This window comes from Biomphalaria glabrata, chromosome 11, assembly GCF_947242115.1.
Source record: "Biomphalaria glabrata chromosome 11, xgBioGlab47.1, whole genome shotgun sequence".
Lineage (NCBI taxonomy): Eukaryota > Metazoa > Mollusca > Gastropoda > Planorbidae > Biomphalaria > Biomphalaria glabrata.
This window is the reverse complement of record NC_074721.1, coordinates 7,551,033-7,573,810: the sequence shown is the minus strand read 5'-3', so window position 1 is coordinate 7,573,810 and position 22,778 is coordinate 7,551,033. Positions and strand designations below refer to the sequence as shown.

Here is a 22,778-nt window from a genome sequence, read left to right as displayed (position 1 = left end):
GACAAAACCCTACATATTTAGCCATATCTGTGAATCTCTGTATGATTAATTTACCTTGCTAATATCAAACAAATAATTAATTGACAATAATTAATAGACAAAAACAATATAATTAATTAACAATAATTAATAGACAAAAACAATATAATTAATTAACAGTAATTAAGTAACTAAGTGGTTGCTTTTTTTTTTTCAATAATTCATGTATTTTCTACGCCAATGAATAATAGTGGAAAGCTTCAAGATAATCATCGAATGGGTCTGGAAGATATAACGTGTCCAATGTTTCTACCCAAGTCAATTACTCTAAGCTTTGTAATTACACCACAATCACATGCTTAGCTGTTTACGAATGGTGCATTAGAATTGTTTTAGAACAAATATTTATCAGTAGATTGAGAAATATGGACCTATTCTGATCACGAAATTAATCGAATATATTCCCTGTAAGATATACTCATCTGACACGGCACGCATTGGAGGAAAACAAAATTGGACATTCTGGTAAATGAGCAAATGATAAGACGAGCCCTCATGAGGGCGCCATTATAAAGTAATCACGCATAGTCAACAGAAGTCCCATTTACCTGCAGCTCAACTCGCAGTCTCGAGATCAATGAACACCACTACGACACTGGCTGGATGTTTAAAATATCGTTACACTGCCCTTTAATGTTGCAGTATTTTTGTATCAAAGAAATCCAAACATTTTTATTATAAAACTATCTATAAGACCATTAAGTGGGTCGCAAAAAAAGGGGGGGGGGTGGATTCCGATATTTTAGTTTGCCCACCATTATTTACTCTCCAATCATGGTTGATCGTTGGCAATTGAGAGGTTTTGTTTTCAATTTTATGGTTAGACTAATAGAAATAGCTAGACAATTAGGTAAGCCTATTAACTAAAAATAATTTTTACTTTTCGTTTTATGAAATCACTGCTAAATCTTTCTGTCTAAATCTTCTTGTTTTTTACCCAAATCGTTGCTTAAGCTGATTCACCAACTTGTCATTCGTAAGTTATTTTTAAGATCTGTTGATCAATCAGCTGATCAAAAGTATGCCATGCAATATTGCACCTTGGTACATCGGTACAGATTAAAATAAACAACCCACTAATGGATGACTGCACTGCATTACCTTATGCTGGGCATTCCCGCAACGCTAGCAATTAATGTTGTAGAGGCCTTTAAAGCTTTTATATTCAGCGGTCCCAAAGAATTTTTTTTTTGCCCTGATCACAGAAAGTTGTATAGAATCATCATCATCATCATCATCTGTCCCTTTCCTTTCGTCGTAGGGCGTGCTGTGACAGTTCAAATGACCAATTCCCTCCATTTTCTCGAGTGATGTTGACGGCCATTGACTTGTTGCCCCAAATTGCTGGTAGACAACAAAACCGCTGTATGCGTAATATAACTTGAATAGCTTCCTTGTGAACAATGCAAAATATTACTTTTACTATAGTACTAGCCTGATATGACCCACAGATTGCGGGTCAAGTACTTAGTTAGTTAGTTACTTACTTAGTTACTTAGTATTACTGATATTACTTGACTTGATTTAATGGATTGAATTTAGATCTATGTCAAAGTTAGAGAATTTTCCTTTCACATTTCTTTTTAATTTATCATGACAATACTGTTTCTCCATAGTTGTGAGTTCGCTTGTTCAGATGGCATAATAATAATAATAATAATGGCTTTTATATAGCGCTACTTTCATGCTTATAGCATGCTAAGAGTGCTTTTTGGTCCAATCTCAGTTGTGGACCAGTGGGGGCGGGGGAGAGGGGGTATCTTGGAGAAGGTATTTCCGTGCTGCCTTTAGGCGCTCAGTAAACACAACTCTGCCCGAGGCGGGTGTCGAACCTCGAGCCCCCTTCATAGGTAGTCAAGCCAAGGTAAGTTTGGGAGTACTCAGCCTCTCGACCACGCTTCCCACACAGAAGTATTGTATAATTAAATATAACACAGGTTTACCTAATTTGTTTAAAAGTTCTTTTCTTTAATAGAGATACACAATTAGGTACTTTTTGTCTATGCCTAGCGCCCTCTTGTTGTGGAAGGGATATTAAACATACACTTCTGTCTCCGCCGTTATCAAGATTGGTCAAACGGTGTCGATTTCTATTCTGGACATACATAGATATATACGCTTTACTGTGTGCTTTATATATTAGATAGACAAAGTTAAGTTGATATCAAATAAATTAAAATGTAGTAAACTTTAGTAATAACATTTATTGCTACTTTGAACAAAATCTAACTCACTACAATAACACTTCTTTTCAGTCTCACGTTCTGTGGTCGTCAGTCCTAAGACCACTGACGTAAATACGTTTACCTTGCATCGTACACTACCAATCGCTAACCTCTTCCAAAATGTCAACATAGAAACACACACACACACACCACACTCCATAGCTGTTTTTAGCAGGCCGGTCCGTTAGACATTGTCCAGCAAGCCTTTCTTCGTACTCCCACCCCTGTACCTTGACGGATGACTTAAGATACTGAGTCATGTCTTACACTAGGATAGGAACTCTGCACCCCCCGGTTCAGAAGCCCAGCGCTTCATCCCTCGGCCATTTTCAGCTTTTCCTTTCCAGCCACCTAATTAGTTGCATCTATAGTGCAAAGACCGCATCACAAACGAAGATATTATAGACAGGGTCACTGCAGCGATTGGACTCCACGATGACCTGCTAACTATCGTAAAATAAACGCAGGCTAAAAAACTATGGCCATAATACAAGGTCCAATCTCAGTTGTACCAAGGTAAATACAAGGTCTTTAGGGCTCGCAAAAACCTTCCTTCAGGGAACAGTACCAGAAAAAAGAAAAGGAGGCACATTGAGAAAGCGATGGGTAGAAAACATACAAGAATGGTCGGGCCTGCCATTGAAAGAGATTCTAACTAAGACAAAATACAGAGAGAAATGGAGATCTTGCATGGTGCCCCAACGGTCCAGCAGACTGAAGGATAGGTAAAGATAAAAAAAAATTGCAAAGTGATAGATGATCTATTTCAAATTATTTCATGAAATTTATAATGAAAAGTGGATTTTTAATAACCTACGTTGTTTGTAACAATGGAGTCGCCACGTGACTTGACTTCATTCTATTTCTGCCTAATTAACTAACAACAAGCTGTGACTAATGTATAGATATAAATAGTCTATCGACATGTATTTTTTTTTTATGCATACTAACTTATTTCAGTGCCCAGATAAGGTAAAAGACTATATATTTTGTTATTTTATTTTACTCCATACTATCTAACATGTGATATCAATTTAAATAACGATATATATTCTCTCTCCTTGACGACATCATTGTTCAATGTCTAATATAAGCTTTTACACTTTCTATATGGTCTAAGAAAGTTAGAAGGTGGAAGTTGGAAGTAAAAATATTTAATCATTTTTGTTAAGCTAAATTTTCGTATCTAGTAGCATGGAAAGTTAGCGTAGTTGATAAAACATCGCACTAATAACGCTAATATCGTGGGATCAATCCCATAATGGCCAGAGCTTTTTTTTTATTTCTGTTTATTTGTTTGATGATTAAATATGAATGTTTACAACAGTATTTGAACATACTGTAGGAACCGCTGTAATTTTTTAAATATAGTATTCGTAGTTGTTTTTTACCTAAGGAAGTTTAAAACTTATTCATGATGTTATTATTTCTTGACATTAATCTCATGGTGAATTTGGTATGTGAAATACTGAACTCATCCCAAACATTTAGACCGGAAGACATTGCTGTATTATTAAAAACCTTTTATCAACTCATTCTGTCTGTTTGTCTGTCTGGTAACATTTTTTTTTCCCAATATTTCTTTAAAACCCATTCTCGGATCAAGTTGAAAATTTACATAATTTTTGTACCTCACAAAACATGAATGAATAACAAAAAAAAGTAACCAATTAATTAATTATTGGTAATTAAGTATTCTGTTTGGTACTGAAAAAGGGAGATAAATTAATTTATGTTTGGATGTGGTGGAGGTAGGGGTAAGATAATGTAAAGCTGACAGGTTTCTAGAAAAGACGGTAAACTAGTGTGTTTGGTTTCACTCTCCCACTACAGCGTCAGTTTACGTACATTGGGGGTGGCTGAACTCAGGAATGTCCTACAACCTCAACTCCAAATTTTCTGTTTTCACAAGGATTCGAGCACGGTATCACTTGGTTAAGAAACTGAACACTTTTCCACTCGGCCACCTAGTTATTCTTCGGATCATTGAGAAGAAAATCTTCCTCACTATCTCTCTCTCTCGTTCCGACACGTTATAGTACACGCAATGCATTCGGACTACCATATGGTTAAGGAGACGAACACTTTGTCACTCGGCCACTCGGTATTCTTGTGATCATAGGTAGAAACAATTTTCTTGATGACATTTGCTACAAAAAGAAACTAAATGCTTCTCTTGTATACACAGCTCTCTTGAACGCCAACAATGAGGGTCTCCAACACTGTACTGCTGTGTTTCCTGGCCACTCCTTACCTGACGTTCCGTAAGTTGGATTCACTAGTGACATATCTTCAGACATAACAATGTATCATGCCTGTTATTGAACAACTAGGGAAAAAAAAACAACAACATTGAACAGAATTTTTTCTGAACACAGACAGCGAATGAGCCTTACAGCTCAGCAGTAAAAAATCTGGCTGGGGAAGGGGATGTGAAGTATTAAGGAAATATTTGTTACGCAGGCATTTGTACAGCTTTTCTGGGGTCCATTTTAGTATGTCAAATTGATTTGGCCTGCTTATATAGAGAACAGTATATATGGATGTTTTGTTAGTTAAAAAAACATTGAACAAAAGAAATTCTGGGTTACTGTGGTTTATAAGTCTCCCTTTCTCTATTTCTCTGCCTTTCTTACACACTCTCTCTCTCTCTCTCTTACACTATCTCTCTATTTCTCTCTCTATTTCTCTTCCTCTATCTTTCTTTCTCCCTCTCAGTTTATATGTAAACACTGTGTCTATCTTGGAAACGTTCATTGACTCTTTGATATTGTTCTGTGTTAATACAAGTCTAGCTATGTTGTAGTATTTTGTATTGTAATGTTATTTGTTTATCTTCTGCTTACAGTATGTAACGGTCTTCAATACACAGGTTAGTAAAATGAAACAGATTTAAGTAATTTAAATAGTGACCTTAAGTCTCCTACGAAACCTGCCAATGTAGATCTGTTGAGAGATTGTGTGATGTAACTTGAGATGTCGCTGATTACAAATATATTGAGCCGCAAGTTCCTAATATAGGCACCCTAACTAGAAATAAAAGAATAATGACTCGTTAATATAATAAAGTATTTACACAAGAGGGCATAGTCCGCTGTCGTTGAATCTTAGAAAATATGTAATTTCCTAAGCAAAACTACAAGAGGTCTCCGTTATCCGTTAGACTGTCTCTTATCTATTACCATTCTTTTAATGTACCGTCGCGTCACCAAGGGAATCCCCGATTAGTAACAACTTCTATACGACTTACTAACGAGTCATGACGGGGCCAAAACAAGAATCAACGGTTCTTTTTTAAAACTGATACCACTTTAATTGATTTTAATAAAAAATACGATCCAGACTTCAATTCATGAATTCATATCATGCTACAGTTGTGCGCATTGACTTTAACTCTCGACATTCGAATCGTCGAACGGGCTCTTCATCACATAGTTTGCCACATAGTATCGCGTATTAGTCAGGTATGATTAATATCCTCAAATGGCAAACAAATTCGTTTTCATTTGATTCATTCAAAGGCATGACTAGAAAAATGTAAAAATTATTGCAGATAGTGAAATAGTACGAAATATTTATAGTATTTTCTTTTACTTTTAAACTGTAGTAGTTATCTATAGAGCAGATGATGTAAAGGTTTTCTGTTTCTGTGGCCTACGGTTAACGATGGTTCGTGTGGTCAGCACAATGACCAACCGCCTTTACTTTTCCCTAACTAATGTCAGGTACCCATATGGCCCGGTTCCGCACTAACTTTGACTCCCGATGCCGTCACTGTGGAGAGAGCGTCGAAACAGTGTCGCATGTCTTGTACGAGTGTCCCCAGCTCAGCGAGCTAAGGGGGGACTTGCCTGTGCAGTCACTCGACTTGTATGGTAGCTATGAGGCACTACGCCGGACGGCTAAGTTTCTTGCCAGAGCACTACGGGAGGACTAGTCCTTCCTGCTCTGATTTTTCAATAGGAGTTCATCTCAGGTGCCCATATGGGCTGGGTGGACTCAGAGGCGCCCAAAGATCCCGAAATTAAAAATCCCAGTCTTCACCATGATTCCCCTTAATCCGAGAATAGCGTATAAACACAAAGTGTAAATGATACGCATATATATTATGCGATTTTTTAATGGTATAGAACTCCTCCAATTAGCTTGCAAACTCTTTTGGTTGTACGGGTTCTTAAGAAAAAAGGGTCTAAACATTTTCTTTGAAATTAATAGATCTTTTGGTGAAAAAAGTAACCACTGAATTGGCCGTGAAGTAAAAACTTAGGTTTGAACCGTTATATATTTTTCACAATATTATTAGTTTGAGATTTAACGCTTCAGTAGGAAGTACCATACTTGATTCAAATATTCCTTTGTAATCAGTTAGGAGTTAATTATATAGAAATTATTAACTGAAATGTTAACAGATGAATTGGAAAGTTCAAAGCACAATATAAAGACTAAAAAGCTACAATGAAGGATTTTAACAAATAAATAGAATGGAAATCATAGACGATCTGGAATTAATTCAAAATACATTTATTTTAATGTTACTTTCTGCTAATTATTTTTTTACTTTCATATAAAAAATGAACTGAAAATTGCATACAGTATATTCAACAATCTGATAAATATTAGATTTTTTTTACTGTTACAATTTAAATTCAAACTAGATAAACTGTAACTGCTAATAAGATCGAAAATTAAATACAGTAGAGATAGAATTTAGATACAAATTAGCTACAGTAAAGACACACCCAAAAATCATATCATATTAAATGATATTTACTTTATCAATAAATGCAAATTAAGTTATAAAAATTAAACACAAATGAAATACAGTTATTAAACACGAAATGCAATGTACATAATGATGATCACATTATATTTGTCTCTTTTTAGAATACGTCGAGGTAGAGTACAATGGTATGTACCATTTTCAACTTGTACAGTTCTTAAGTATTATAAGAAAGAGTATTGCAGAATTACTTTTCTTATTGTGCAATGATCGCCATTATAATTCTCATATAGTGGCCCACTTGAGGCCGACGTGTTGGACCGCGACCATTCGTTATAGAAGACCTCAAATCTGACCTGCAACGTCACAGCTTGTGGGCCGTTTAGAACAATAACTTGTTGTCACGTCACAGCTTGTGGGCAGTGTAGAACAATAACTTGTTGTTACGTCACAGCTTGTGGGCAGTGTAGAACAATAACTTGTTGTCACGTCACAGCTTGTGGGCCGTTTAGAACAATAACTTGTTGTCACGTCACAGCTTGTGGGCAGTGTAGAACAATAACTTGTTGTCACGTCACAGCTTGTGGGCAGTGTAGAACAATAACTTGTTGTCACGTCACAGCTTGTGGGCAGTGTAGAACAATAGCTTGTTGTCACGTCACAGCTTGTGACGTTGCAGGTCAGTGTTCAGGCTATCTATAACGGTAGGTCTCAGACCAGGTTTTCAGGTCCCTCTTTCATCTAAAAAATAAGTAGGTCACTCAAGGTAACCCGACCTTGGGATGGTTCCCTAACTCTTGTTCCCCTGCTTCCACTAACAGATGCTTTCTTCGAACGACATGTTAAGGCCACGGGACCTAGAATCCTATGAGTATATCTAGATCTAGTATTCTAGATCATTTAGGTCCAGCCTACTACCCGTGGACGATGTCTACATTATAATCAAATGCTATTTTCCCAACTCCTATTTTTTTGGCGACACCTTTGACTACAGAGCACATTGTAGCGGCAATGAATGGCTTCAAGTAAGTGTGCCTTGCGATTGAGATCGTCGTCATGATGGTCACGAGTTAAGCCTAGCCAATTTCTATCACAATAGTCCTGCAGAAGGTTTGACAAAGTTTAAGTTTCACTAAGTTTGATTAGGTTTGATTAGGTTTGATTAGGTTTGATTAGGTTTGATTAGATTTGACTAGGTTTGATTATGTTTGACAATGTTTGATTAGGTTTGACTAGGTTTGATTAGGTTTGATTAGGTTTGATTAGGTTTGATTAGGTTTGATTAGGTTTGACTAGGTTTGATTAGGTTTGATTAGGTGACTAGGTTTGATTATGTTTGACTAGGTTTGATTAGGTGTGACTAGGTTTGACTAGGTTTGATTAGGTTTGATTAGGTGACTAGGTTTGATTAGGTTTGACTAGGTTTGATTAGGTTTGATTAGGTGTGACTAGGTTTCCTTAGGTTTGACTAGGTTTGATTAGGTTTGATTAGGTGTGACTAGGTTTCCTTAGGTTTGACTAGGTTTGATTAGGTTTGATTAGGTGACTAGGTTTAATTATGTTTGACTAGGTTTGATTAGGTTTGATTAGGTGTGACTAGGTTTGATTAGGTTTGACTAGGTTTGATTAGGTTTGAATAGGATTGATTAGGTTTGACTAGGTTTGACTAGGTTTGATTAGGTTTGACTAGATTTGATTAGGTTTGACTAGGTTTGATTAGGTTTGACTAGGTTTGATTAGGTTTGATTGGGTTTACTAGGACGAAATAATCTTCTTCTCTAAAGGAATGTCGGGAGCCTATAAATAGAGTATCGTTCGAACCTGCATCACAATTAAACGAGAGACATTTCAATGGTTCATTACGACGGGCCGTTGATTGTGTAATTGCTAATATCTTAATCTATCAGAACGATCTTGACAGACGCTAGTAACCAATACATTTGGTCAGTTGTTTTTTTTATATAAGAAAACATTTTACAAACAAATGAATCTTTCAATTGTAATAACATTTGCAAATGAATCAAAATAAATCAACAATGATATATTTGATATTAAGTTAAACGCTTTAGCAGACTTATTGTTTCTCAACGGTGCATACATTCAGCTTCTGTATGACAAGTAATTGTATGTATGCTTTTAAAACTGCGCTCCGATTATATCGCTGTCAGCTCTGTGAAGGCTTTGTGAGTTTGAAGAGGTGATATCGTCTAAAACTACTGCTGCCTGTAAGGACGGATCCAAAGCTTTTGAAAACAGGGAGGAGGCGGCGATCACCAATACCGACCCCCTTTCGACATCTCACATTGCTGCTTGCAACCTGATGTGAACTTCAGCCTAGGACACGTCTTAAAACTCTTCTGAAAATCTATACGAATTCATATTTCTTTTTAGCTAAAGAAGAACCACTGCCTGACTATACAGATAATAAAACTGAGTTAATTTTTTTTTTAGAACTTTGACTTTTAAAATAGGCCTTTTTTTTGTGTATTCAAGTATTGTTTTGTAAAGGTCCATGTATACAATTATATAAGTTTTTTTTTTACTAAGCTAATACCATGTGATTGTCAAAAGAGTTGAGCCGATGGCTCTTCGAGCTCTAGGCGTGTAAGCCTGCTTGAACTAACCGTTCTGTCTGGAAGAGGTCCAAGTCAATGTCTATGTAAAACTTTAATATTTCCGATATATCCGCACTCCGGGCGCATGGACTAGAATGCATGGCCAAAGGCCGAGCACACCGGGAACCCTGCCATTTTCCTAACCGTGCAGGGCTCGCCATTAGTGTAACGGTCCCTGGAGGCTATCTTTCAACTCCGCACTGTGCAATGGGAAAGCTCTCGTATTCCCTTGGACACTCCCACAGGAGTTGTTTTTTTTTGCTATTCATTTAGCCTAATCACTTCCTCAAGTAATCGTTTCCACCCGAGTGCCAAGTTGAGGCAGAATAGCGTACCTGGGCAAAGCTAATACCAACTTTGTCAATAACCTCCCACTTTTTATTCTCGGATCAAGTGGAAACTTTGCACAATGGACCTCATTCACCAATCGTCAACAAACAACACTGAGTCACGTGCTGCTCTATCTCTTCTATACAAATTACTATCTAATTTTATTCAACAATGGTTATTATGTTGTTGTTTTTTTTTCGTTGTTTTATCAATACTATCACGTGACCGTTTGGTGAATGAGGTCCATTATTCATTGTTGCTAACAAAATATGCATCAATTTAAAAAATAACCAAATAATTAATTAATTAGTGAAGACTAATTAATTTTTTTTTAATTGATTAAGGGAGATAAATCTTACGATATTAACATTTTTTGGCTTTTTTAAAAAAAGTATTTTTTACATTTTTCGTTTCAGAAAATGGCGAAGGTGTCGCTTATCCAGGTAAATAGTCATGCCAATTAAGAAAAAGTATTTTTTTTTCTAGACCGACTTTGATTCGTTGACTTGATTGACTTATTCCGCTTGCGTCTAATTGGATTATGGGAGATTTCCCTCAGTTGGGTGAATGTCCATCTTGTCGTCTTTGTCTCTGGTTCCACTGACCTGATTGTTGGCCTACACAAAGTTTGGACTAGGGTGTAACATTTTTTCTCATCTGTGTTACTAAATGTCCGCTGGACAAAAATAATGGACCTTCACTAAATAACACAGAGGAGCCTCCTTTTATTACAAAGCTTATATCAGCTCACTCGTCTGTCTGGTACAAGATTTGAACACGTTATTTCTCTCACTTCCCATTCTCGAAATGAATGAATGAGACTTTGCACAATTGCTAATTCGTCCCTAACAAAATATATATCAATAAAAAATAAATTATTAATTATTGTTAATTAATTAAATAATTTTTTTTATGTATTAAGGAAAATAGATCTTAAAATATTGATATATCCTGGCTTTGTTTTTTTTTTTAAAGTATTTTTTTTTGTTTACCATTTGTGTTTCTTCTCTTTACTTTCAGAAAAAGAAGAAGGTATCTCGTATCCAGGTAAGGTAATGCAAACAAACAAAAATAAAACGAAATACTTAAAAAACAATATATAGAACTACCTCAATTTGTTGATCTTGACTTAATTGACTTTATACGTTTCACTCATGGGGAGTATAATGACCACAACAGTACTTCGCCATCGGGTTCTGCTCTGGGCGATTCCCTCAGTTAAGTGTTTGTCCATCGTGTCGTCTTTGCCTCTTGTTTCACTGATCTGATCTGATGATCTGTAGGAAGTTTGGGCTATGGTGTCAACTTTTTTTCTTATCTTTGTGACAAAATGTCCACTTAACAAAAATAATGGACCTTCACTAATTAACACATAGGAGCCCCTTTAAATACAAAGCTGATATCCATCTGGTACACATTTTGTACACGTTATTTCTCTGCCACTTTCCATTCTCGGATCAATCGTTCGAAATGAATTTAAATTGTTCGAATTGAAGTCGTTCCCCTCACCTTTTATTTATTTTCATAAATGCTTTTTATTGTTAGTCTAGATCTGTTACAAACTTAACTACAGGAGTGATTCAAACTTATTGATTCAACTATGCTTAGTATAATCTTTGTTTTTTTAAGTATTTATTGAAATGTTTTTATGTTTTAATTCACTCTCTTACAATAGATGGTCTTATTTTGGTATTCTACGTTTGTCACTAAGAAAAAAAATTCAGTTCAATTCAGTTTGGGTTATTGCTCTTGTATGCTTCCCATTACCTGAGATTTTCATAAAATGGAGACAAATCTATTAATAGCTTTTTGGTGTTTCCGATAAGCAGAATACGAAAGTTTGGATAATGTATTCATGTTTATGTACACCGTAGAATCCAAGAAATTGTAAACTATGAGCAGATTACTGCGAATACACTTTGGCCTGGAGTGCTCCGAGGATAACTTTTAGAAAGATAATAACTAATAAAAACAATTACAAATAATAACAAATATTTCTGTTTTGATTTTAAGAGTATCCAACGTACCCCGAGTATCCAGATTACCAAGAGTACCCAGACTATCCAGAAGGTATATTTTTTTTTTCTTTTGATTGTTTAAAATTAGTGTTCATTATGTCAAAATAACTCTAAGAATTCAGAGACTTAAAAAAGAACAGTTTAAAAAATAACCATCTCAATGGCATTTTACGTCTCGAGAGACGATCTTTTCCCTTTGCAACTTCTTGTGTGACTAAAGAGGCCAATCCTTGATACACAGCTGCGATCGCAGGTTGGGCATATATAATCACCAGGCGCCGTTGCATTTTCACCCTTCTTTCTGCTTCTGTTGTGTATGACATCTGCAATCCGTGACCCTTCCTTTATACTCTCTCTCCATGTGGATCTGTCCAGTGCCACCTCTTCCCAGTTGCCAGTGTCGATTTTGAAGAGCTTCATGTCGCGTTTGCATACATCAGTATAACGTAAAAGTGGGCGACCAGCGGCTCTCCTGCCTTCTATTAGATCGCCAAACAAGATGTCCTGTGGAAGTCGACCTACTGGCATTCTACGAACGTGGCCAAGCCAGCCAAGGCGTCTGCTGCTGATAACAGAGCGGATGTCCTGGCACCCTGCTCTTTGTAGCATTTCCTCAATGGTTATCTTATCTTGCCACCTTATTTTAAAGATCCGCCTTAGGCATCGGAGGTGGAAGACATTCAGCTTTTTTTCCTGCCATGATTAGGTTGACCATGTTTCACTTCTGTACAGCAAGGTGCTCAACACACAGGTCCGTTAGACTAGGGCTTTAGTACTGCTAGTCAGCAATATGTTGTTCCATAGACCTATAAAAATGACTATAGACCAATAAAAAATGGCTATAAACCTATAAAAAAAAATGGCTATTGAAATCTGCCCATGTTGAGTGTCACCAGATAATGCTGACCATGTCCTTCAAAACTGCATTCTTTACCAAGATGCCCGAACAAGACACTGGCTCTCAAAACACCCCAATGGAAAGAAAAGTATTTGGAGAGCTCCCTGATTTGGAAACCACTGCGCAGTTCATCTCATGTATTGGTCTAGTGACTCTATTCATCTGAACGCTCCAACATAACAATGAGAACGAGGAAGATGAAGAAGAAGAAGCCTTAACCTTTTACCCTCTGACAGCTGCGCAGCTTCAAATTGACAAGAAACACCCACTTAATAAAGACACAAAGATATAGGCCCATTACATATTCTATATGCTTTACACATGCTCCCTCTTCCGTAGTGCCACTAGAGCATGGAGCGGGTTGCCTGAATCAGCCATGAAAATCAAATTCTTAACAGAGTTTTATTCTTTAATTAGCATGCAAGCTTAGATCGGCACATTAATAAGCGTAGGAGATAATTATCAACTGTTATTAGGAGCGTATGCAATTTATAGGATCACATAAGAAATATGTTCAATATCGATTAGCTTTTGGTTAGCAAAGGTTAAGCAATATGTTCAGATGTATGTCAAGCAATATTTTAGTGTTATGTCTAACAATATGTTTAGCAAAATCTCTATCTAAATGCCTCTACATTTTCTAGAGTAGAAACCAAAAGGTAGCCATTAACAAGAAATCAAAGCTGGCAGGGTTCCGAAATTAAAAATCCCAGTCTTTATTAAGATTGGAACTCGGCACCCCTGCACTTTACCTCACAACCAACGCGTCATCTTAACTAAGATCGCAATTAAAAATGAAAAGCTGCATAATTTAAAATATCCCATTGTTTATCTTTCACAAAAGAACTAATGAAATCTTAGATCTCTATTTTTTTTAAATTTTATATTAATTCTTAAATTGTTTTATTTTTTATTTTTAAGAAACTACTAGACGACCATGTGCCTCATCAACAGCGAAACCTACAACAACTAAACCAGCACCAACAACAACTAAACCAGCACCAACAACAACTACAGCAGCACCAACAACAACTACAGCAGCACCAACAACGACCAAAACGACGCCTAAACCTACTACTACAAATCCACCTGCCCCGACAACAAGTAAGTTGTTGTTTTTTTTTTTCCTCTTCAGCAGAAAAAAAAATAAAAAAAGGGGGGACCAAATGTGCTGAAAAACAAATAAAGTAAACGTATCAAAAGAATATAACATGACTTGTCGCCCTTTCTTTGACTCTTTGTATTTTCTTCTTAAGAGAGTTACATTGCCGGAAAGTGCCCACTCCAATGTTTTAGTCGAAAATTTACTTTTCCTGAAAGTGCCCACTCCAATGTTTTAGTCGAAAATTTACTTTTCCTGAAAGTGCCCACTCCAATGTTTTAGTCGAAAATTTACTTTTCCTGAAAGTGCCCACTCCAATGTTTTAGTCGAAAATTTACTTTTCCTGAAAGTGCCCACTCCAATGTTTTAGTCGAAAATTTACTTTTCCTGAAAGTGCCCACTCCAATGTTTTAGTCGAAAATTTACGTTTTCTGAAAGTGCCCACTCCAATGTTTTAGTAGAAAATTTTAATGGTCAGACACTATTTTCCTTAGATAGAAAAAAGTATTTTTAATGAGCGATCATCATATTCAGACTTTCTTTTAGCTACTGGGCCAAACTGGCAACTAGTAAATCAAGACTATGAGACATCATCCTATTCGAATTGTCTTGTTAAATACAGAGTAGAGAAACACTAATAATGTCATGTATAGTGTCTCTACAAAAACATTAAAAAAATTCTGAAGTTCCTATGGTGAATAGTTACAAGGTTATTTAGCCACAGGGCCATATTGGCAACTAGTAAATCAAGACTATGAGACACCATCGTATTCGAATTGTCTTGCTAGATACAAACTAGAGAAACACTAATAATGTCATGTATAGTGTCTCTACAAAAAAATTCTGAAGTTCCTATGGTGAATAGCTACAAGGCTATTTAGCCACAGGGCCATATTGGCAAGAAGTAAATCAAGACTACCAAGAGATCATCGTACTTACATTGTCTTTTATTTAACTCTTTCTCTCCGTCATTTATACCACATTCTGGTGGAATCCACGCTGATATCGTCAGCTAGGAGAGAAAGAGTTAAGACGAAACATTGGGAAGCACTATTAATGTAACGTATAGTGTTTATTAAAAAAAACAAATTGAATAGCTAAAAGGTCAACACTGGGTCTGCATAATCATGTGATTATTTTCATCTTTTTTTCATCTTCGGAGCGTGGCACCACCGTCCGCACGGGGAAGCCAAAAGGCTAAGACCGAGAGTGAACAGAGCTTTCTGTTGGTATCACGGACATTTGTATTGATTTGTCTGGTTTTAACATTACGAGCAATACGATAGTTCTGGGCCATTTCATAATCAGTTGATATTGAATTATTTTTGGTTCCCGTTGAAAATTTCGCTTTCAATATCAATATATTTGATATAATTTTATATATATTGTACTTTTCTTTGCTTTTTTACTGTTTTTTTTTTTGGTAGGTTTATTTTTGTAGGTTTATTTTGGTAGGTCTATTTTGCTAGGTTTATTTTGCTGGTTAAGCCTAATCACTATTTACTATTTTTCTATAGCAACTGTGAAGCCTTGTGAAAAAACGGCGAAATCCGATATAATGGAAGTACTGGACGCCTCCAGCAGTATTGGAGAAACGAACTGGGGTCATCAGACGAAATTCGCTGCAGATATTACACAGGCCTTCAAAATCGGACCAAACGACATTCAATTCGGATGTTTGATCTTCAACAATGAAACCACAAAGATATTTGATTTGAAAACATTCAGTGACAAGACATCTCTTTATAATGTAGGTAACTTGTAGGAGCTGCTAACCTTTACTTAAACTATTTAAACAGAATTATTGACTGCGTAAAACTAGCAGACGTATTTGGGTCAAGAGTTAGTTTAACCTTGGTTTGAGGGAATGGAAACCACGGCCAGATCAGTTCTATATGAGTTTTATACACAGGTACTATACAGAGAGCAACTAAGACATCTTGATCGCTTGCTTCATAGATCTCTGCATTCTATCCCACACATATGGTGGCAAGACCGCACTACAAACAGCGATGTTCTAGCGAATGCCGGTATGGAAGAGATTTCTTATAGTCCGAGACTGTTCGACAGATACTATGAACACGTATCCATATTGGGAAGGCGGGACGAACGTATGCCAAAAGGCAGTCTTTTTTTTTTGGTAATCTGAAAGGTGGTCGGCGTAACAGAGGTACCCCAGGGAAACGCTAGACAGACCAGTTTAGGCGCCATCTTGCTTTAACTTATATAGAAGAGAACATTAGGCTGCAGTTGGTTTCGAAACGATACAGATGGAGGTCACTTACAAACGCCGCGGGAAACACATTTGAGCCCACAAGAAAATCCACAGCCTAGGACAGACGTAGACGTCGAAAAGATAATCAAAATCGACCATCGGCGGACAATGTTTGCGTCTGCGCTAGAAGTGGCTAAATATGTAGGTCGCAGCTTGGACTGCATAACCAAGTGAAATATTGCACTCCTCATTAATCTTCGGACTCGAAGTCAAGGTTTATATAGTTTAGGGTTAACATACATCCGCATGTCCAAAGGAGGACAGAAAGACGACGCATGTCCAAAGGAGAACAGAAAGACGACGCATGTCCAAAGAAGAACAAAGAAAAGTCGGCTAAAGCTTTTAATTAATGAGACGTCATAAATCATAATCTGCATATTAATTTTTCTCAAGACATTCTCTTCAGATTGTGCTTTGTTAAAAGAGTGCCTCCGTGTTCACGTTGTCTTAGAGTCTCTCTCGTCCATTCAATCAGCGAGGCGATGTATTGATCAGCTAAAACTCTTTCTTTAAATGAACAATTTACAGATCTTAAAGATCTTAAAGATCTCTAAGTATTAGCTTTGACTTGAACATATGTGTTGTGTCCACCAGAGGATCTGAAGGATTTAATTTTACTAGTCGACCGGCGGTATAGCATACGCCGCTATTTTGCAGGGCCGGTCTTAGGCCACTGCGACCTATGTGACCGAAGGATCCGCATTTTTAATTCAAGGTGTATAAATTCTTAAATTAAACCATTTTATAACTTAAAACAGATTTCCCGCGCACTCCTGTAGATTTACCAGGAGCTCCTGGAAATCTCCCGAAATTGTAAAATATACGAAAATGTCCTTAAAATATACGGAAATACATAGAAAAAATTGTCCTTTTGGGGTGTCATTCAATATGGAAAACGTCAACCCTACGCGCTATTAATAGAAACGACATTATGCATTAGCCGTAACTGTGTAATCAGGTGAAAGAAGCTTCTCGCGCCTATAACTAATGAAGAATTACTTGAGGTCAACAATTCTCATAGATAGATTGAAGCATTTGGTAATTCTTGCTATTGAGCGGGATCTATGTGGGAAACAGAATTATTATGATATACTGTATAACTTTGCTACACGCAAGGCTCGTAAAGTAATTCTGTAAGTAGTAAAGAATGAATGAAATACATAGACGAATTTATTTTCTAATACAAACTCTTAAATTTGACTTATTGTCCGCTTTCCTACCCAAACTTGGCCCTGCGAAATCCGTTTCGAATAGGGCCCCACAATGCTTAAGTCCGGCCCTGCTTTTTAGTGTTTGTAAAATGTTTTACATGTTTCGGATGTTCCTTCAGAGTTGACGATAGTTTACTTCCTAGTCCAAACCTCCCGCAAGACGAAGGGGGATGGGAGTAGGCAGGGTTTGACAGTCCAGCGCGCAGCCATCCGTAGCGAGCTGTGAAAACGTGTTTCCCGCCCCCCCCTCTTGTTTTTTTTCGTGGGGTGACTATCCGCAGAAATAAGAGAGTGATCTTTCCTTTACTTCTTGTTTGACCTGTTTAGGGAAGAAGAGAATTATATATATAGATAGATTGTTTGATAACAAACTTCCACAGTAAACAACCAAGTGAAAGTCGGACATTTATACTTTTTGGTCTGTTACCTCCTGGCCCGATGTAACAACCTCAACAAGAGATCTTGTTTTTTTTGTGTTTTTTTGTTCTTGTTTGGTAACCGTAAGTTTATTACATTGCTATGAAACATTTGTTCTAATAAAATAAAATTTCTGCAACAGCAAGAAAACACACCTCTAGCTCAAAGCTATTAAATTTTTTTTCATAACACTTTTTTTTATAGCATGTTCCTAGAGCTTGCTCAGAGCTGTGGTTTTACATGCCATTATAGCCTGCTCAATGGATAGGTCCTGCATGCCACTGTAGCCTTATTAGTAGCTTTGGTCTTACATGCCACTATAGCCTGCTCAATGAATAGGTCCTACATGCCCCTGTAGCCTTATTAGTAGCTTTGGTCTTACATGCCACTATAGCCTTATTAGTAGCTTTGGTCTTACATGCCACTATAGCCTGCTCAGTGGATAGGTCCTACATGCCTCTGTAGCCTTATCAGTAGCTTTGGTCTTACATGCATCTATAGCCTGCTCAGTGGATAGGTCCTACATGCCTCTGTAGCCTTATTAGTAGCTTTGGTCTTACATGCATCTATAGCCTGCTCAATGGATAGGTCCTACATGCTACTGTAGCCTTATTATTAGCTTTGGTCTTACATGCCACCATAGCCTGCTCAATGGATAGGTCCTACATGCCACTGTAGCCTTATCTTTGGTCTTACATGACACTATAGCTCTTAAATCAACCAGCTAACACAATGGATCTTGTCAAACACGAAAACAAAAAATCCGTACGCTTCAAACGGTTTTAAATCAACCACACTTCAAATCTTTGTTAACAAATTCTATTACTAAAATTTTAAGATAGGAGAATTGCTTGTTAATTATCTGTTTGTTAGTCACTGGTGTTTGGATTACACGTCAAGTTGTTTAAAAAAAATGATATGTACACATTCACAGATCGACCCTTTGATCTCTTCTACTCAAACGTTCTGCAATCCGTGTCCTGAGTCTAGAAAGATTCACTAAAACCAAAACCAATGTTCTAAAGTTCTAATGCTGAACACTATTTTCCATATCTCCACAGAAAATCAGAAGCATTGCTTATCCCACCAACCAGGGCACATTTACGTACAGGGCGCTCAGGAAGATCAGGGAAGAAGGATTGTTTTCTCCATTTTATGGCGGCAGACCGGGAGCCAGCAAGATCGTAATTGTCATGACAGATGGGCAGTCTAGTGACAAGGCAAAAAGTAAACTTCGAAGATAAAGAGAGAGAGAGAGAGAGAGAGAGAGAGGAAGAGAAAGATAGAGAAATATATATATATATATATATATATATATGGAGAGAGAGAAAAAAGAGATAGATAGATAAATAGATAGATAGATAGATAGATATTTACTTAGATAGGTAGATAGATAGATAGATAGATAGATAGATAGATAGATAGATAGATAGATAGATAGATAGATAGATAGATAGATAGATAGATAGATAGATAGATAAATAGATAGATAGATAGATAGATATTTACTTAGATAGGTAGATAGATAGATAGATAGATAGATAAATAGATAGATAGATAGATATTTACTTAGATAGGTAGATAGATAGATAGATAGATAGATAGATAGATAGATAGATAGATAGATAGATAGATAGATAGATAGATAGATAGATAGATAAATAGATAGATAGATAGATAGATATTTACTTAGATAGATAGATAGATAGATAGATAGATAGATAGATAGATAGATAGATAGATAGATAGATAGATAGATAGATAGATAAATAGATAGATAGATAGATAGATAGATAGATAGATAGATAGATAGATAGATAGATAGATAGATAAATAGATAGATAGATAGATAGATAGATAGATAGATAGATAGATAGATAGATAGATAGATAGATAGATAGATAGATAGATAGATAGATAGATAAATAGATAGATAGATATTTAGACAGATAGATAGATAGATAGACAGACAGACAGACAGACAGACAGACAGACAGACAGACAGATAGATAGATAGATAGATAGATAGATAGATAGATAGATAGATAGATAGATAGATAGATAGATAGATAGATAGATAGATAGATAGATAGATCAATAGATGATATAAACAATAGTGCGAATGTTATAATTGCAGCAATCAGTGAAGCAGAACTTCTGAAGAAGTCCGGGGTCACTATCATAGCCGTTGGTATTGGGAGCGAGGTGGACACTACAGAGCTGAAGGCAATTGCCACTGACCCTAACAAGGTGTTCTCCGCTGAAAACTTTACCCTGTTGGATGTCATAAAGAAAGAACTGGTCAATTTTACCTGCGAACGTAAGTGTACTAATGTCATAGATTTAACCGAAGTAGAGTTGAAATATTATGTTTTTACAAGTATGCCAACCTATTTTCATTGTTCTTTGTCCAATGGTCTTTGTTTATTTGTTTTTAATGTTAACCAAATAGATGTCTTGATTTTCGCTACCTTTCGGCTACGCAATAACATAGGTCTACAAACCCACTCTTTACCTAACTCCTTTTTATTTTTCTTTACAAACCGTTGAATCAGTCAGTCGATGGTTAATTGGGTTTTGCTTGAGTTCACTTCAAAGTACTTGCGTAATGTTATGGAACGATTGGGAAATAGTTATTTCTTTCTAGGAAAGGGAAAGTTTTGACTTAGAAACAAGGCTATGGCCTCCTTCAGTCGCCAAGCGACTATGGATCATCTCATGGAAATGAAATGAATGCCTGGGCATTAGCTGTGTACGGAACGATGTCGCCCACACATAGTTCCCCCCCCCTTCTCCACGAAGCTGATGTATCCAAAGGAACGGCAGTGCCGAAACAGTTTGAAGTCAGCGGCGTCGCAGGTTCTGCCAGAGTGTAGCACCGGGTACTGCAAACTGCCTTAGGGTCGCCAGCTCCTGATTTTCTCCTCAGGGTTGACTCTCGAAGCTTTTCCATGATTGGGTATAGCTGCAAGGCAACAGAGGTTTGAATTCAGAGTTTTACTTCTCTTAGGTGGGTAGCCAGCCCTGGCTAACGAGCCACTCCTCCCCGAAGCTTACTGGCTTAGAAACAATGACGTGACTAGTCAAAACAAAACTAAGATTTTAGGTAGAAATTGGAATTTGAAAACTATTTTTAAGTTCGGGCTCGGTTCGGTTCGGCAAGATTTAAGTTCAGTTCGTTTTGATGACATATATTGTTCGAGTTCGGTTCAGTCAGGTCTATAGTTTGGATTCGGGTTTGGTTCGATGTTATGAAATTAGGTAATAGCAAAAACTAGGTACATGCAATAATGTTTAATTCAATTATTAATGAGATAAAACAGCGATGTGAAACATTAGTCGGCCGGTGGGCCGGTGGGCCATTTTAATTTCCAGCACTCGTGTCGCAGGCCACATAACAGAAAATAAACAAAACCATTAAATAAATATATGAACCCATTTAAAAAATAAACAGTGTTATGTGATTTTGTTATTTGGGTGTTACCTCGTTTGACTTATCTCCATTAGACACAGCTCGGAAGGGCCTAACAGTAATTAGACTGAGATTCAGTATTGCTTGTATTTAATATGACAATAGATAATAATCTGATTAAGGCCTACCTACTTAGGAAACTTGATAAGAAGCAAAGTATTAAAATTGCGCATTCAAAGGACCCCCTTATTTTCGTATATGTGCTTGCTACTGTTTTAAGACACTAATGCCTTTTCTCTTTATAATTTTGTCCACGGAGTTGTAAAAAAAATCTGTCTCTCTGTCTCTCTCTGTGTGTGTGTCTCTGTCTGTCTGTGTCTCTGTCTCGCTCTCATATATAATTTAAAAATGAATTTTATTACATTTTATTAATATTTATACATATATGTATATATATATATATATATATATATTTATATATATATATATATATATATATATATATATATATACATATATGTATATATATATATATATATATATATTTATATATATATATATATATATATATATATATATATATATATATATATATATATATATATATATATATATATATATTCATAACAGAAACTGGCAGGAGTTAGCAATGTGTACAGACTGAAGAATATTTTGAAGATTAAAATATGTTACAAACACTACTACGTCGTCTTTCTTTTTTTTTTTTTTTTTGGTTTTGGTTAGTCTTTCTTAAATTAAACATTATCAAATGTATGTGGGGCGGGCTGTGTCTGTTTATTTAATCTAGAAGTCATATGAAGAGCAGGCCTGCAAAGCATCCACACAATCCTGATGCAGTCCCAACTTGGGATGGGCTGGACACAGCTAGAGAATGGAAGACCCCCGCATCACTAGACGACTTCTGTTTGACTAAGTGTATGACGCGTAGAACGTAATCATCAAGTAACTTATGTAATATAAAAGATAAGATAAGATAAGACCAATTAAGGAAAGGGAAGCGATCACAGGCGGACAAAGAAAAAGCTTCAGGAACACCCTCGAAGTTTCTCTAAAACCCCTGCCACCATGGAGATAGAAGTACATGATAGAGCATCATGGCGTCGCGCTGTGAGAACTGGCGCACAAATTGCAGAAGATTGTTGTATATACATTTCCCTATGCATTTTAGTTCTCACGATAATATGAAAAACTACTTAGTAATTGTTGTTTTAAACTATGTTTCACTTATAGGTATACTAAATAGATTTTTTCTTTTTAAAAAGATAAGTAAACATTTTTTTAAAAAATAAATTAGAACAGAACTTAATCTACTTAGCAATACATGGTAAAAAAAAAATTGACAAAAAATCTAAAACCGTTTGCATAAATTTGTTAAAAATATTGCTGATGAAAGATTCCCTTACTAAACGCCTTCCGTATTTGTTACTATTAATAGTAACAATGGTGTATTTTTATGAAAAAACTGCTTGCATAGTTGATTTCAGAAAAGAAAAAA

The 22,778-nt window shown here is 36.3% G+C and overlaps 1 protein-coding gene across 4 annotated transcripts; it reads left to right on the top strand.

Annotated features, from left to right (window-relative positions):
• The first annotated feature begins 750 nt into the window (after positions 1–750).
• Positions 751–21,963, top strand: LOC106065374 (collagen alpha-5(VI) chain-like). 4 transcript variants are annotated; one of them, XM_056003987.1, is made up of 12 exons: positions 751–889; positions 4,453–4,528; positions 5,113–5,136; positions 7,149–7,172; positions 10,346–10,372; positions 10,950–10,976; positions 11,943–11,999; positions 13,767–13,949; positions 15,465–15,697; positions 18,912–19,077; positions 19,988–20,170; positions 21,893–21,963. In XM_056003987.1, the coding sequence occupies exons 2-12, from the start codon at positions 4,471–4,473 to the stop codon at positions 21,907–21,909; spliced, it is 999 nt and encodes a 332-aa protein (XP_055859962.1). In that variant the 5' UTR covers positions 751–889; positions 4,453–4,470; the 3' UTR covers positions 21,910–21,963. The 4 variants fall into 4 exon arrangements, with proteins under 4 accessions (XP_055859962.1, XP_055859961.1, XP_055859964.1 ...); XM_056003986.1 differs by lacking the exon at positions 751–889 and adding an exon at positions 3,110–3,236; XM_056003988.1 differs by lacking the exon at positions 751–889 and adding an exon at positions 3,279–3,408.
• The last annotated feature ends 815 nt before the right edge of the window (positions 21,964–22,778 follow it).

What these genes read in the sequence shown, in the direction of transcription:
- LOC106065374 (XM_056003987.1), top strand. Translation starts at nt 4,471, where the DNA reads ATGAGGGTCTCCAACACTGTACTGCTGTGTTTCCTGGCCACTCCTTAC. An exon ending in TAACGGTCTTCAATACACAG is followed by an intron (nt 5,137 to 7,148) that starts GTTAGTAAAATG and finishes GTCTCTTTTTAG; the next exon opens with AATACGTCGAGGTAGAGTAC. An exon ending in CGAAGGTGTCGCTTATCCAG is followed by an intron (nt 10,373 to 10,949) that starts GTAAATAGTCAT and finishes CTTTACTTTCAG; the next exon opens with AAAAAGAAGAAGGTATCTCG.